This window comes from Salminus brasiliensis, chromosome 16 (genome assembly GCF_030463535.1).
Source record: "Salminus brasiliensis chromosome 16, fSalBra1.hap2, whole genome shotgun sequence".
Taxonomy (NCBI): domain Eukaryota; kingdom Metazoa; phylum Chordata; class Actinopteri; order Characiformes; family Bryconidae; genus Salminus; species Salminus brasiliensis.
In genome coordinates, this window is record NC_132893.1 from 31,767,117 (window position 1) to 31,785,234 (window position 18,118).

General features: G+C 40.9%; 1 protein-coding gene across 1 annotated transcript; it reads right to left on the reverse strand.

Moving 5' to 3' along the window:
• Nucleotides 1–912: 912 nt before the first annotated feature.
• Nucleotides 913–17,665, reverse strand: antxr2b (ANTXR cell adhesion molecule 2b). The gene is made up of 17 exons (XM_072659035.1): nt 17,270–17,665; nt 16,090–16,161; nt 14,105–14,176; nt 13,671–13,752; nt 13,194–13,298; nt 12,590–12,658; nt 10,729–10,809; nt 10,581–10,641; nt 10,390–10,488; nt 8,992–9,061; nt 7,551–7,629; nt 7,048–7,143; nt 6,517–6,567; nt 5,230–5,325; nt 4,644–4,817; nt 3,762–3,842; nt 913–1,754 (listed from the first exon to the last, which is right to left on the reverse strand). Exons 1-17 carry the CDS (start codon nt 17,380–17,382, stop codon nt 1,716–1,718), a joined length of 1,440 nt encoding a protein of 479 aa, XP_072515136.1. The 5' UTR covers nt 17,383–17,665; the 3' UTR covers nt 913–1,715.
• Between the last annotated feature and the right edge of the window lie 453 nt (nt 17,666–18,118).

Here is an 18,118-nt window from a genome sequence, read left to right on the forward strand (position 1 = left end):
AGTAGTAGTCATTGTAGTAGTAATATTGGTATTATTATTATTATTAGTAGTAGTAGTAGTTGTAGTAGTAGTCGTAATAGTAGTACTAGTCATAGTAGTAGTAGTATTGGTATTATTGTTATTATTATGATTATTATTGTTATTATTATTATTATCAGTAGTTGTCATAGTAATGGTAGTCATAGTACTACTAATGGTATTCTTCTTCTTATTATTATTATTCTTATTATTATCAGTAGTCGTAGTAGTAGTAGTATTGGTATTATTATTATTATTATTATTATTATTATTATTATCAGTAGTTGTAATAGTAGTACTAGTCATAGTAGTAGTAGTATTGGTATTATTGTTATTATTATGATTATTATTGTTATTATTATTATTATTATCAGTAGTTGTCATAGTAATAGTAGTCGTAGTAGTAGTAATGGTATTCTTCTTCTTCTTATTATTATTATTATTATTATCAGTAGTCGTAGTAGTAGTAGTATTGGTATTATTATTATTATTATTATTATTATCAGTAGTTGTAATAGTAGCAGTAGTCGTAGTAGTAGTAATGGTATTCTTATTATATCAAGTCTTGACAGTTGTCAAGGTGTCCAAATTTCATGATGAATGGACCAATAAAAATGCATACTGTAAATATGTTTTTTTCCTGGTTGAACTTATATTATATTTACATATGACGTAAAAGTATAATCATTCAGCCAGGTTCTATGGACTATTATTATTATTATTATTATAGAACAATTAGGGTAATATCTTATGAGCTCAAAAGCTTCTTTATTCAACATGTAGCATCCTTCAAAAAAGATGTGATCTGCTTTCCTTTTCAATAATGTGAAATATCTCTTACAGGCTTACAACTAAGAGGATGTGGGGTTTTTCATTTATCCAGACGGACACACCTTCTTAAAAATCAGTTGATTTAATTTGACAGCAGTGGTCAGGAGATTAATCAGCAATGCTATTGTGTGCTCTATCCGATTGAGAGACATAAGATTATTGTTACATGTCTGTTTACTGCCTTTCACTTATGTTCATGTACAGGCACTGAGGGCAGGGTGAGGTCCAGGAACACCAGAGGCCTGAGCCTTTATACTGTATTTGGAGGATTATCAGCCTGCTTGGGACTGTAACATTCAAGCACAAGCGTCTGCAAGCACAATATTTCCAATAATTCATTGTACAAATTCGTGTAAATAGACCAGTGCATATTTTTACTCATCAAACCATGTTTGCTAAATGAAAACTATAATTGATACTTTAGGTTTTGATAAAACTGTTAATTTTACCATTAATTAAAACCTTAAATTCTACTCTTTAATGCTTCTCTCGCTCAAAATCAGCATATATGACCAGCACTTCATACTGCAGCTAAAAGTTAGGTTTGCAAAGTCGTTAGAAAAATATCAGACGTGTCAAACGTATGAAAAAACGCATGAAATAGTAAAATTACAACTACTAGTGCACACCTAGAAGCACACTGACTGTCCAGGACACCGTTTATCAAAAAACCCCATCCATCCATCCATCTTCTTATCCTCTTTGCCCTGGTCAGGGTTGCGGTGGGTCCGGAGCCTACTCAGAATGATTGGGCGCAGGACAGGAACACCCCCTGGACAGAGCGCTAGTCCATCCCAGGGTTGTCCAGAAATCATGTGCACAAAGAAACAGGCACTTAAGACACTTAAGAAGACACAGCAGTTGGCCTAACGACTCTGAATCCTCGTGAACTTGATGCAGCGTCCCTGAAACACAAACAGAGCAGCAGGATGCTGCAATTAAAATGATGAGAAGGTTAATGGTCAACCAGCCCAGAGGCTCTCCACACCATTATCTACACCCGTCACTCTGTGGGTCCTCCTCGCTCGCCTCCCCTCATTATCTCCTATCAATATAAAACATGACAAAAGACCTGACGCCCCTCTCCCACACAGAGCTGCTTGTGCCCTCATTTAGAGACCGGTAAAACGGCCTGTCCCACCATCCGTTTGCTAGTGCACATCAGACTCATCCCGAACCGTCGATGGCACTCCTTCATTCACATCAGGTTCTGTAAATGCTTGTCATGCGGCCTGGAGGAATCGCTCTGGCATGTTTCCCCACACTGACATTTACAATAATTTGGAATAATTGAACTCAATTGAAGGAGTTTTGATTCTAACGGGCATTGAGGAGGCCCCCGTCTTAAAGGTAAATCAGGCATGAAGAATGAGTCCAGCCTAATGTTGAACACACACACACACACACACACACACACACACACACACACACACAGAACTGTGAGCACAGAGCAGGTACCGGTAACAAACAAGACTTCAGGCAACCTGGTAATACAGACACCTTGCTCTGGTGTAAAAATTCCTGAATACATGATAATCACCTAAAATTAGGACTTTCCAGCAAATATCTGATTTATTGAATGACGTTAAGTGGTGTATCAGCCACGTCTGACCACAAAGCTATCTCGCCAGTCTCATCACACAAGATATTTTATCACACCTACCACCCCATACACACACTCTGCACCTATAGTGTATGTATATTGTGTGTATAGTGTCTGTATAGTGTCTGTATAGTGTGTATATTGTATGTACATTGTGTGTATAGTGTATGTATAGTGTACGTACATTGTATGTATAGTGTGTATAGTGTACATACATTGTATGTATAGTGTGTCTAGTGTATGTATAGTATAGGCAAAGATTACTTTTAGACTACTTTGTTTATTATATGTTAAGTTCATTCGGTGCATTTCTATTGGTCCATTCATCATGGAATTCCGACCCAGCAAAAAGAACAGCCATAATCACATTAAATCAATCTCTTACAGTATGAAACAAAGCCTGATGGACACCCCTATTCATGTAGGCCACGCCTGCCCAACAGTCTGACTTGGCCCCACTCAGCCTTTTCTTCTCATTTTTACCCAGTAGAGCTGAGTTGTGCTGGAACTCTGCTTACACATTTGCCAACATGGCAGACAATTTTGGCTTTGTTTTTATAGAACAGAAAGGAAAGGAACCACAGCAGCCATGTTTTCTACAGTCATTGCTCTACACAGACTGGACCGATCTATTTCAGCATAGACTGCAAAACAGCAAATAGCAAAATACTGGTCTTTTAAAAGAGCAATTAAGCCATAAACAGTAATAAGGCTGAAATGCTTTATATAAAAGTCCTATATACTGCAGCCTGCCTTTCTGAAACTGAAATATGAAATAAATTAAATACGTACATATCTGTGCATATCTATTACTCTATTAAAACTGTAACCCCCGTATTAGCTGCAGTGCTCCATGACCTCCATGTTTGTCGGCCCACTGAAGCCCAAACTGAGTGTGACAGTCAGGTCAGTGTGATGTCAGAGGTCACCCTCCACTCAGAGATATCAGGGCAGAGTCTCATCGCTGACAGCTGGAAACTCGACAGCCAGACTCCATCCCCTCATCTAATGATGCTAATAGTGATGAATTCTCACTGACACTGATTGTGTGTGTGTGTGTGTGTTTCATCATAGGTCAATGTGTGTGTGATAGGTTCCATTTCTAACCAGCTTAACAACCACACCCAGCCTAAATGGAGCAGTTCAGTATGTGTGTGTGTGTGTGTGTGTGTGTGTGTGTCCAGTTTTTTTTTGTGCTGGTAAGCTGAAGAGTAAGCTGGGAAGCCCGAGACAGCCTCCAAATCCAGTTTTGTTCGGCTCTGGAACCGTTTCCCCATAAAAGCCTTCAGCACTCAGAACAGCATCATACCTTGTCATTTGCTGAGGGTCTCATGACGGCCACTCGGTCATACTGTCGCCGTAGCAACGCCAGCAAAGCATCAAAGCGGCCCTGAAATCACAGCATTAACAGAGAAGTGCAGCGTTACAGAAAAAAAGCCCCCTTATATGAGCCATCAGCCATGAAATAGCTAACAGACATAATAGAGGCTAATGTAGCAAGCAGGTAATGGAAGCATATACACGATCTGTCCAAATGTTTGTAGACACCCCTTCTACTGAATGTATTCAGCTACTGTGTAAGTTGCACTCACTTCTGACACATATGTGCAAATGCACACACACAGCTTGTCTAGTCCTGTAGAGAAATACTGCCAATAGAATAGGACTCTCTGGAGCAGATAAACATGAACCTACTGGCACCATGCTGTCTAATGCCAGGGGTGGGCTAGAGGGGTATAAAGACCCCAGCATTGAGCTGTGGAGCAGAGGAAGAACTGTGTTCTCTGGAATGATGGTTGGTGCCCCATCCAATACTTTTTGGATACGTTTGGGAGTTAGGGAGGATGAGGTGGGGTGGTGATCATCACCAAACATCCTGACCTCACTAGTTACTCCAACAAAAGCAGGATCAGCTCTTTTTTAATACCCTTGATTTCAGAGGAAATATTGAATGAGCAGGCGTCCCAATACTTTTATGCAACATTATTAGCATTATATGTTGTTAATAACATTATTATCATTAATAATAATAATAATAATAATACTAACTAGTATTACTATTAGACAGGCAGAGGGGTGCAACTTTGCCCCTCTAAGTTCTGTGTGAAGCAAGTGATGATTTAGACATGTGGTCGGTGTAACAGAAGCTTCTTTTAGCTACATTAGCATTGTGCTCCTGGGTAAGACTCACCTTAATCGGGGTGTACCATTTAGATGCTGTTGGGGGGCGATAGGGAGGGGGTGGTCTGGAAGGAGCTTTTACAATGGGCTCTTCCACCTCCTCTTCTGGCATTTTGACCACAGCGTTTTTGGCTTTCTCCAGTCGCGCTCCTTCCTCTGTAGAGCCTTTCTCCCCCCAGCGAACCTGTAGAACAAAGAGGGTCAGGGTTTTTAATCCAGTGCTTATGCCTTAAGTCCTTGACCTGCAGTTGATTTAAGGTTGAGTGAGTGGATGCAGCATATTTACAGCATTTACAGGGTAGGTAACTGTTGGGTTGGGTAACTGAGGATGGCGGCAGTGGGGTGACTGGTGTGTGCAGCAGTGCTCAGCCACCCTAGATAACCTGTAAAATCACTAATAGTAATATTCTATGCTCTAATACAGGCTATGGACTGATTATGTGTCATTTTCAATTTAGAAGCCTGTGCACAGACACAGGTTTGGGATTTGGATGTGAACCCCACTCATCGCTGGGATTTCTATTTAAATGAATGTAATTGCAGTTATATGACTACTAAAACTACATGCTTTACAACAAGACATATTTCCATCCCACCTCCATGCGTTTGATCCCTCCAGCACCCCTCCCTCCATAGTAGGAGGCATCCACAGTGGGCCACTTCTGTTTAGGCAGTGGGTCCTCCTCTGGCTCCTGTGGAAGAAACATTGCAGACTGCAGAAATCTTTGGCAAATCACTGAGAAGTCCACTATGGCCCTGGGGTCGCGAGTTGGAATCCTGAGTCATGGCGCTTTGCCATCAGCTGCCGGAGTCGGAGAGAGCACAATAGCCGATGCTCTCTCCGGATGGGTAGATGGGCTCTATTCACTCATCATTCTTAAAGCTATGGAGTAGTGACACATCCTATCCCCCCTGGACATATCCTATCCCCTTGACTGTTCCATTGGTTAAAACTGTCATACTTATATGCCAGATTAAAATTTATTGAAAGGTTAACAATATAATATTGTTGTTGCTACACTGGCATATAAAACTGATACCAACAGGTAAAGCTAGTTATCGTGGACTTGCTATCCACTATCGAGCTAACTTTGTGCAAGATCAGCAGATAATTGGGCTCTAAATAAATTAATAAAGAGATACAAAAAACAACTACCACTAGATAAAACACATTGTGAAGGGGGGTGGCAAATCGGCTGGCTGACTAGTAGCATGATAGCTAATACAGTCGTGGGGGTGGACCAGCTCTAATGAGTAGCATGCTAGCTACATCGACTGGCTAACTTATTGGTTAGACCTAGATGGTCCTTCTGTTAGATGATGTCAGAGGGGATGTGTCCAGGGGGGGTAGGATGTCACGACAGCGGCACAGGTGTCATGTCTCCAGGTGTCTCCAGGTGACCCGCCACTTTCCTCTGAGTGTGCCGGCTGCCAGGTGATGCCACATCAGTGGCAGTTTGAAAAGAGACAGTGTCTGGCTTTGTATGTATTGGAGGAGATGTGTTGAGAAGTGTTATATCCTTACCCTCCTAGTGCCAGGAGCATTTCTACTGCTAGGGGGAGCTACGATCAGGTGGGTGCCAAATTGCCGGGAAATGATAGAGGGTGCGAATGCTTATAATTATAGCCTGTCTGTTTGTATGGTGTATTTTCCTCATTTCTGAAGCATTTTATTAATTTAATATGAGAAAAGTGGACTGAAAGCTTTAGAGACAGGAGCTATAGTGGTAAACGTTACTCACTGACTTTCACACAATGATTTATTATGGTAAGCAATCATTTTTTCAGAACATAAATGTCTTATTTAGATGTAAAATCAGTAGCTGAGTATCTTACTAACGACTAATTCTCCAACAGATAAATATAAACCACAGTCTACTTACAGGAACTGGGCGCGGGGGAGGAGGTCGGGATGGGGGTGGATCCCTAATGACCTGTGAAATAACACATACACACCTCATATTCAGAATTACTCAACATTCAACATTGTGTGTTGTTAAGAGTAGCCTATATGTAGTGGTGGGCAGTATGACAATATTTTATCGTATTGTGATAAGTGTTGGTATCGTGGTACACAATATACCTCTATGAGTATATCATGGACATCATCAGTGCTTAAAGAACATCGATTTACTGCACATTTAACAGAGTGTGTGACCAGTCCTATTTAATTGAATGGAGTGCAGCATATTTTGAGTAAAAATCATGGTACTCAGTATAGGAGAGTATGTGGGTAGCAATGTTTTTAACATTTTACACTGTTGCTGCATTTTGTCTACATGACAAAATATTGTGATAAATATTGTACATCGTAACAAACATTTTTAAATATCGTGATATAACATTTTTCCCATATCGACCCAGATCTAACTATATGGCATGTCTATGTGTTGTCTGGATGGGTGTTTGCTCACCACAGTACAGCAGAGTGGCCAGAACCACCAGAACAGGGCCAAAGCCACCAACAGCACAAGAACCAGGAACACTATGGCCACCACTATCCCGTTAGACTGCCATATAAAGACACATGCTCAGGTGAGGGAGAACAAGTCTAATACCAGTCTTCATGTGTGTACAGTGATAAAATAAAATTGACTAGGAAGTTCCACTGATTTTCTATAGGTTACTTGGTCCTTAAGTATTTTTTTAGCTGCTACATTACTTCCTCTACTCAAGCTGATGACTGGAGAGGTACATTCACTTCAGAGTGTGGTTTAGGCTTCTTTACACATCTCTGGTTGTAGTTATGGATATATACCCTATATGCAGTTACATCACAAGTGTATTGCTACAAATAGTAACACAGTTAGATGTTAAGAACATGTACTCGTACTAAACAATGTCATCCTGGACTAAGGATAAACTGAGGAACTGATCAATGTGGATACTGGTGACATGTCGATTGTATAATACTCACACATGTGGTGGCGAATATCGTGATTGGACTGGAAATGTAGGAGTGACCATGATTAAAGCTAATCAGCACTTCGATTGAGCTGTTGAGTGAAAAAAAACACATCTTACACATAGAGCTGGGCAATATGACGATATTTTAGCTTATTGTGATCAAATTTGTTATGGTGATAATAATAAGCTTCTCTAAGCATATGGAGGAGACTGTTGGTGCTTAATAAACACTGATCAGCTGCAGGTTTCATTACTAACAGTGTAATTAGACTGGGTTAATTAGATGAAGAGCAGCAGATGTTGAGTAGAAATCACTGTATTCAGTACAGGAGAGGATCTGAATAGTAGATTATAAGAATCTGTGGCTGCTGATGTTTTTAGTTTGTGATTACATGTATCGTGATAAATATCAGTAATATAGTATTTTTACCATATCGCCCAGCCCTACTTACGCATCAAAATACACCCTGCAGATTTAATCCAGTATGAATCTGCAGAATGTGTAGTTTTTACAGTCTGACATTAATAATTATTCCTGTAAACTGACACAATTCTTACTCAATCTAAATACTGAGCCATGTTGGAGCTGGAATTGCTTTACATGGGTAGAAACTAATGAATCTGCAGAGTGTGAATTTAATCCAGTATGAATCTGCAGATTGTAGTTTTTACAGTCTGACATTAATAATTGTGGAGTTAATTTAATCCACTATGAATCCACTGCAGCGTATGTAGTTTTTTTGTGCAGTTCAATACAGTATGGATTTAATCCAGTTTCCAGCTAATTAATAATACATTTAAGTAATTAATTTAAGTAGTTACTGTGCAGTGATTTTAATCTAGTATGAATCTGCAGAATATGTTGTTTTTACAGTCTAACATTAATAATTATGGAGTTAATTTAATCCAGTATGAATCTGTAGATTGTGTAGTTTTAACAGTCTGAAAGTAATTTGTGTGGAGTTAATTTAATCCGGTATGAATCTGCAGGGTGTAGTTTTTAGAGTTCAACATTAATAGTTGTGTAGTGAGTTTAATCCAGTATGAATCATAAAGACACTGTGATTAAACTGACTTAATAAAGTGGCTCCACAGAGCTTAAATAAGAGCAGAAACATGGTTTCACAGAAATAGAAAGGTTTAAGTGGGTCATCTCTCAGGCAGAACTTAAAAGGTCAGGCCCCATGCCATGGCAAACAAAAATGCCCTGACGTAACACACACACACACACACACACACACACACACACACAAGCGCACTTAACTCTACTTGGCCCTTTGTTTTAGTGTGTGACCGCTCCTTATCAGCGGTCTCATGGCTACAAGCAGAAACCCAAACAGAAGTCAAGAGAAACACATGATATGTCTGTTTGCCTGCCAGTTCCTAACAGCTGTAGCTCTGTTAATGACCAGCCTGTGTTCTAAAAGTGCAGCAGGAAGAATGCTACTCACTGTCCAACTTCGGTCAACACTGGAGCTGGACACAGCACGTAAGCGTCCTTCACAATGGTGGGCTTCTCATCTAAGAGGAAGAGACGACTGCATGAGATCACTGCGGACTGCCAAACATACTCAGGCACAGTGCTTTCATCTAATAATGTGGTACCATTAACTCCTCTAAACACTGAGATAGTTCACAGACCAGTTTCCATGCTGGCCTCTTCACCGCAGAGGTTTCCAAAACAGTCACAGCACACAGTTACTGACGCAAGATAACAGAGTGGACATACATTGCCGAAAAAATGGTCTGGCCAGCTCAAGCTGGTCAGCTAAGTTCTTAAGGGTTGGTTTTTTAGTTTAGGTTTGACTGACTAGCTGGTGTATCTGCAGGGCCAACCTGACCAAGATAGTCAATCAGTATGCTGGATGACCACCGTGACCAAGCTGGTTGACCAGCGTGACCAAGCTGGATGACCACCATGACCGAGCTGGTTGACCACCATGACCATGGTTGATCAGCTTGACCAGAATGAGCTAACGGGTTGACCAACTTCACAAAACCGGTCAACTAGTACGACCAGTTTGACCACTAGCTAGGTGAAGCTGGTTTTTCTGGTCAACCAGCTAATCAATCAAATGTCAACCAAATGAAAACATATGAGAGCTGCTTAGCCAGCTGGTTTACCAACATAAGGTGCATTTTGGAAGCTTTGGTGACCAGCTTTTAACCATCTTGACCATCTGAAACCAAGATTGATGTTAAAGTGGGGGGCAGTGGTGGCTTAGCGGTTATATCTCCGGGCTATTTTGATGACAGGGTTGTGGGTTCGACACCCGGGCTCTTGAGCAAGGCCCTTTACCCTCTCTGCTCCCCAGGCACCGCAGCAATGGCTGCCCACCACTCCGGGCACACGTGTTCACTGTCACTGTGTGTGTTTCATTAGTGTGGGGTCACTGCACGGCCAATCTTGTAGACCAAGACTGTCTCCATCAACACTCATGAATGAGCAGGTCTTACTGCTGTTTCTGCAGCTTTGTTTAATAAGGGTCTGCATGGGTTGGGATGTGAACTGCACGTTAAAGTAAAATCCAACTGCAATTTCAACCAAGCAACCAAGCTCCAGATTTCCATTCTATGGCCCTGTAAAGTGTTAAGTTGATGGTAACTCTATGTGACATTAGGGGAAATCCATAGCAGGTTTTATTTGAGGCTGTACATATCCTGAGATCCTGTTTGTTACTGGGTAATGACATGACCGCGGTCTTCCATGCTTCCGCCTGCCGTAACCAAATTATAGTGAACGAAAGGCAAATTACAGATCCTTCTATACTAATGGCTTACTGTTTGGATTGGTAAATATGGCCTACAACAGCTGAGAGCTTAAACATGGGATATGTGGACTGGCTTACTGTAGGATTCTTGTTGATTGACCGACAATGTGCAGAGTACACCCTCCGAGCTCCGCCCCTGAGCGAAGCCCCGCCCTCTGAGAACAATGTTGAACGATTCTGAAACAGACGGCAGAGCTGAAGATTGCTGCTACACTGAAACGAGCTTCAGGTCAAATATTCAACTGTTCATTAAACTTTCCACAGCATACCGTTCACACAAATGCTGGAGGGCTCAACGTTAAAGATCTCGATGCATGATTTCTTTAAAATCTGCAAAAAACATGAGAAAAACAGTGTTAATGCACAAAATCTCATAGTTTTAGGACATGCACTGAGAACTGAGAAAATGGGTCTTACAGAGTTCACAATAGACTTAAGAGCATGGAATCCGTCCAGCACAGGAAACACCTGATCTTTGCTGTCTGCAATATCAGCAAGCTGGAAAGGACAACACAAAACAAGCCAAAATAGTAAATTGCAGTAACCATTACAAGCTACTGTTTTTACACACATTTCCTCAGGCTTCTACTCTCCAAACACCAAAGCTGCAATTAGAAGCAGTCTTGGGATTTTCCACTTTTTACAGGATTAAACAAGCTGGCTAAAGAGGCTAACAATAAGTAGAAGGTGGTTAGGTATCAAAAAGCATGATGCAAATCAATTATATGTTACATGCACATCCTAACCATCATCATACACTATAAAAATATCAATAAATATAAAAAAAACACAAATTATATATATATATATATATATATATATATATATATATATATATATATATATATACACACATAAGTAATTCAAATGTACTCATCCCTGCTGAACAAACACCTGGCCAGCTCAAGCTACTAGGGTATGTTTTTGGTGGAGTTTGATGGTTTATCTGGTCTAGGATCCACCTGACCAAGCTAGACAACCAGTATGACATAGCTTGGCCTAGTTGACCAGCATGACCAGCAAAATCAAGCTGGTCGACCAGCATGATCAAAATTAAATAAAACCTATGCTATTCTGGCCAAGAGCAGGTTAACCAGCTGGCTCAATAGCAAAAGCTGGTCTTGAGCTGGATTTTCAGCAGGTGTAGAGTGTATGGATAATATAAGCATCATGCTAGTTGCTACCACCTTCTACTTACTGTTAGCCACTTTAGCTAGACTGCTGGATGTAACTACTGCCCATTTACGTTCATTCACTGTCAGCTAAATTAGCTGCTTGTTGCTTGTTGTCGAAAAGAACGAACTATTTTTTAAGGCCTGAGAGCTGCCAGCTCTGTTCTCCAGATAATGCACAACAAGCAGCCTGTCCATGGCAACGCTAATCCAATCACAGCCCCAGATCAGATCCTGCATGGACAACAACATCAATTTCAGCTAAACTCAATTTCTATTATATATCCAGCATTCATTACTGTTCAAATTCTTATACATCATCCTACAGAGATTAGACTGCTCTGTGTTTACTGTAAAAAACATTTTAAAATACATAAATAAATAAATAAATACACAAATTGGCTGATTGGTCAATATAGTAAAATTTTCATCATCATAAAAAAAAAAAACTTCTCACATCAATGTAAAAAAATATATTTTAGTATTACTATATTATTAATATTATTATTTAAATATAATATACATTTATTACTTTTAGATTGCTGAGTTGTTTTGTTTAATGTTCTTTTTACTATATTGACCAATTACCCACATTTCATTATTATTCTTTATTCATTATTATTCTTATTATTCTATTATTCTTCATTTATTTTATAATTTTTCATTACTTTTTAATTTATTTTATTACAATGTATGCAAAACTGATGTCAATGGATAGGATCCAATGGCTATTGGAACACTTTATTCTATAAAACTATATTATGCACAGTGAAAAGTAATAATAAATAATAATTTCAGTTTATATTAAACATCTTTATCAATTAAATCACTCAATTAAACTATTTGAACTGGAAATCTAAACAAATCTATTACTTAATACATTGTATTTATCTTTATAATGGTAGGCTTATAATAATATATTCCACTCAACTTCCATTTAATTCGTCTGTTACTTTAATGGCCAATTATCCCAATTTCCAATGACCCTATCCATCGGATCAGCCACACCATCCAGCTCTACCACTCAACTCAGGTGAAAAAGTGTCATTTGGACGGTCAGCCTAACACACACACTGATTTATCAAAGATCAATGTGTCTTACATACTTGCTGGGCATCGAAGTCCTTCACCCCCACACAGTACACACGGGCACCGTACTGTCTCGCTGCATCAGCCTGCATGTGCAGAGACACAGGTGTAAAACATTTGATTTGATTAAGGGGCTTTAAGAGCTGTTATAGGTTCATATATGAAAATTCCCTAATTATCAAAAACCTGCCAAAGTATCAGTCACGGCTGTGATGTCACAACACATTTACATACAAACACCCATCCAGCCTACAGCAGTTTAGCTCCGCCCATTGACGGAGAGTGTCGTTACTGCAGACAGCCTGCAGCAGTTTAGCTCCGCCCATTGACAGTGTTGACTGCAGACAGCCTGCAGCAGTTTAGCTCCGCCCATTAACAGATAGTGTCATTACTGCAGACAGCCTGCACCAGTTTAGCTCCGCCCATTAACAGATAGTGTCATTACTGCAGACAGCCTGCACCAGTTTAGCTCCGCCCATTGACGGAGAGTGTCGTTACTGCAGACAGCCTGCACCAGTTTAGCTCCGCCCATTGACGGAGAGTGTTGTTACTGCAGACAGCCTGTAGCAGAGTTACTGGAGTGCTGGATGTGGGGAATTTTTGATAATGTGGCGTCCTCACCTGATTCACTGCAAGGTCGTGCGGGTAGACCTCCAATTTCCCATCAGTCAGTGCAATAATAATACTGGATGCTCTTATGCTCTGAGCTTTCATTTGTTCTATGACCTGAAAAAGGAAACAACAACATCCGAATGCTCAGATCTACTATATCCGTTATATCCACTACATGGACAAAAGTATTGGGACACCTGACCATTCTCCCAAAATCAAGGGCATTAAAAAAAAGTGTATCCTAATTTTGTTGGAGTAACTGTCTCTAATGACCAGAGAAGAAGGCTTTCTGCTAGATTTGGAGGAGGAGGAGCACTGCTGTGAGGATTTGATTGCATTTAGAGAAACGAGAACATTAGAGAAGTCAGGACATCAGGACCTCATCCCCAACTCCCCACCCTGGACAGACCGCTCAGATTCACAGACAGTGACGTATCTAGAACTTCCAGAAGGCCTGCATTTTTTTCACATGTACAGAACACTTACCTTTTTAATGCCTTCATGCATGTATGTTTCACCAGCAGGTCTGATCTTACTCAAGCGCTCCAACCCCACATTAATAGAAGGCCTGTTAGAAGTACACAAGACGGAGCTCAGTGCACATTCTGCAGGTATAAGATAACTGCCATAGCTGAGACACCAAGCTCGATCATATCAGTGCATAGGGGCCTAAATTACAGATCTGCACAACATCTCACCCACAAAGAATGCAAACCATGCATGTTAGCTGTGCAGCACTGGTAGAGACTCCAGTATACATGCCGTTCCTCTCAGGAACGAGCTGAGCAGCCCTGGTTTGAGAGTAATGATCAGCTCTGCAGAGTTTATACAGTTTAGACACTACGAGGTAGGACATCTCCAGCCCTGCGTACCAGTGGGTAGTTCTGGGTGTTCGCCTGAGGATGAGCAGAAGAACTCACCTGTCTCCAGTGAGGGGCAGAATCACCTCTGCTTTGGAGGAGAAGACTATGAAAGACACCCTCATCTTTGGACTGCAAGAGAGAAGAGATGGAAGAGGGTCTGAGGTGGCTTTGCACATTAGCTTGTGAAAGACTGGAAATGGGTGTGTTGATCTATGTAACGATACAGAGAGCTGCACGTGCGGTGAGTGTAATTCACTATCACGCCATGCTTTGTGCGCCCCCTTATGGACAAGCTGACAGCTCCAGAAGCTTGATCTGAAGGTAAAGAAGCATGTGGGTTGAGGCGGTAGAGTAATACTACAGGATTTTACACTAATATGACTCTATGGGTTACGCAGCGTTACACAGCAGTTCTAGAGAGATGCTCTTGTCCTGCAGCTCCACCACCAAAGCTCCATAGTGCAGCAGCAGCAGCGCTCCGGCCCGGGGTGGGTCAGTGGAGCATCAGCCTGATTCTAAAGCTGCTGTTTTAAGGTTGATAGAAACACAACTGATACCAACTGAACCCAACATCATCAATCAAATCCAATGGTGGGCTTGTGAGTGTGTTGTTACACTCTTAGTAGAAAAGTGTTTGATAGTGCTCATTTCTGCCAGCACCCCGTGTTAAGCTAGTGCCACAGTCATGGGGTGTTAGCTTAAAAAGGGGCTGTTAAGCAATTAAGCTTATTAGCTTATGTTTGATCTGATTGAGTTTTACTGGCAAGAATTTCAGTTGGGCTTTTTTTCAAAGCATGAATATGAAGGTATTACTTTTTATGATTCATAATTTATGACATTTGTATTATATTTTGTTATTTTATTATATTATATATTGTAATATTTTATTATATTTATATTTTATTTACATGATTATTATTTTTTGATATTTTTATTTGTAGTATTTTTATGGGGTAAGTTATTGTAAAATATTACGATTATATATAAATCCTAGGGGAAATATTATGATATAGTATTGGTGTTATTATTGGTACTTTTATAATAATAATAATAATAATAATAATTATTATTATTATTATTATTATTATTAATAAATATACATACATAGAAGTGAAAGAATAGATTTAGATTTATTTTATTTTGGTAGAAACATATATACATATAGTGAAATATTATGACATATTATTGGTACTTTTATTATTATTGTTGATACGTGAATAATATATATAATATTTTATATACAATATAATAATATAATCATTTCTATATAATAATAATCAACTAAAAGTACCAATAATTATATATTATTGATTATTATTATTATAAATCAATTACAACAACAAAATATATTATAAATATTAATTCTATTCATTTACTTTTATTCATGTCACTCTCCAGAACATCAACTTTACAGGACAAGGAAAAGACCTTCTTAACTTTCAAAGGAAGTCAATATAAAAAGATTAGATTCTGAATCATTCTAGAGCATTTCTATTGGTCCATGTCATCATGAGATTCTGACAATATTGTGTTATGAACAACTGTCAGATCCACAATTATATCAAACAAACACCAACAACGGAGATACAAGGTTAAAACAACAGCATACAAAATCCTACTAACAGAATTCCAATACAAGAACTACACACAGTGCAGCCCAAACACACACACACAGCCCAAACACACCCATGTGGGAGTTACGACTGATGCTGAGGAGAAACAGAGCGAAGTCTAAATTCACCATGTTCACCACAGTGTGTGTCAGCAGAGTCCCTCCTGTCCCAGCATCAGTCTACTGAACTTTCCTCCAGGCCTCGGGCCGTGTTAACTAGGTCACACAGCCACAGTCCCCTCCACACACAACACAACACAAGCATCATAAAACGGTCTGAAGTTAAACATAGTAATACACCATTAAGCTTATATTTAGCCTCACATGTGTTCACAGTGTGTGGTGTGTCCTGTGGTGAGTACTGAAGCACTGAACCACTGGTAGGAGTCACTCTCCAAGCACAACTGCAGAGACAGCAGAGACAGCTTACCTTACGAAGCGATTGGTTAGCTGCTCCACAAATCCATATATCTCCAGCCAGTCGTCCGACACACTCCCGGACCTGGAATGATGGCAAATGTTTTCATGCCTTTGTGAGATAAACAGGCCCTTATAAGGGCTCTAAAGTGCTACAGAAGGCCACTCGCTTGGGCTTCAAAAGAAAAGCCCCCCGAAAATAGCAGATCCAACTGCTAACGTGTTCTTATTATAGACATACTGCAGATGTGAAGAATTTTAGGATTCGAGGGGAGGGCGAGAGGCAAAAGAAGAGGAAATACTGTGTGTGTGTGTGTGTGTGTGTGTGTGTGTGTGTGTGTGTGTGTGTGTGTGTGTGTGTGCAGGCGCTGGTTTTTCTACATTCATGAGACAGTATGCATATACATTCAAGTACTGTTGCTGTTACTGCTTCTGCTGCCATATGCATCCATTAATGGCCACAGTACTGGCCACTTCCAGCATGATTAAGCACCCCGTCCCAGAGCCAACGCCTCTCAAACTGGTCCTGAGAAATATGCTGGAACTGTTGGACATATTGTGGAATTCCTGTCATGGAGAATTTTAATTAAATGAAGTATTATAGTGTTTCTAATGAAGTGCTTAGTGAGTGCATACAGATATTGACAAATTGACAAAAGTATTAAGACACCTGCCACCTGCGTATCTGTCTCTACTGTCCAGTGAGATGAGTGATGTTCAGTGAGGATCAGGATGTTGGATCATCAACACCTGACCCCACCACACCACATCCCCAACAAACCAACTCATCCCATATGCCTCTGCTCCACTGCTCAATGCTGGGGGGGCTTTTTTAGATCCCTATAGCCAGGCCTGGCATTAGGCAGCATGGTACCAATAGGTTCATGATTATTGATCTGCTTCAGGTAGTCCTAATCTATTGGCAGTACTTCTTCTGTACAGGGACTAGACAAGCTGCGTGTGTGTGTGTGCATTTGCACATCTGTGTCAGCAATGGGGGGACCTTCATAAACTCTACTATATCAAACATGTGTGTGTGTGTGTGTGTGTGTGAGAGAGATGGGTTCCATACAACTGTCAAACTGCTCTATTCAACCAATCATAATCAATCACTCACACTGCCCATCAGGGAGGGGGCGCTGTTTTATGAATGAACGCCCCCTCCCACCCCCTCCCACCCCTCCAACACTCACCTGTCCAGCACGAAGTACAGATCAAAGGCTCCATGGCAGGACCCCTCTTCCTCCTCTTCACACACACACACCAGCGCCCAGAGCGCCATCAGCAACAGCAGCACGAGCCGCATCTCCGCCCGGGACAGATCATGCACACACACTCATGCACTCACACATGCACGCACACATGCACGCACACACACACGTTTAGCCGCGCGTAACCACGCGCTCGCTCCCCAGCGCCTTCTTTAACAGCGTAGCCCCCACCATTATAGAGAGGGTCTCTCTCTTTCTCTCCTCACGCGCAGCCTTAAATCCTGAGTGCGTGTTTTCAGAGGGTCTGGGTGCAGCCGAGCGCAGCACGAGCTCAACAAATGAACTTGTGCCTTTGCCTTCGATGCCGTGCGCATGCGCGCGCTGTGATAACGCTGTCCACTGTGTTACACACCACAGTCTCCAGGGTTCAGCATTCAACGAACTCTGCGCCTCTTAAAGGGCACCTGACCCAATTTCCAAACGTTATTAAAAAAAAAAAAGTTTGTGGACACCCCTTCTAATGAAGGCATTCAGCTACTTTAAGCTGCACCCATTGCTGACACTGATGTGCAAATGCACGCACAAACAGCTTGTCTAGTCCCTGTAGAGAAGTACTGCCAGTAGAATAGGACTATCTGGAGCAGATGAACATGAACCTATTGGCACCATGCTGCCTAATGCCAGGCGTGGGCTAGAGGGGGGTATAAAGCCCCCCAGCGTTAAGGAGCTGTGGAGCAGTGGAGGAACTGTGTTCTCTGGAATGATGGATGATGATGAGGCGGGTGTTGATCATTATCATCCAACATGATAACATGACCTCACTAACGCTCT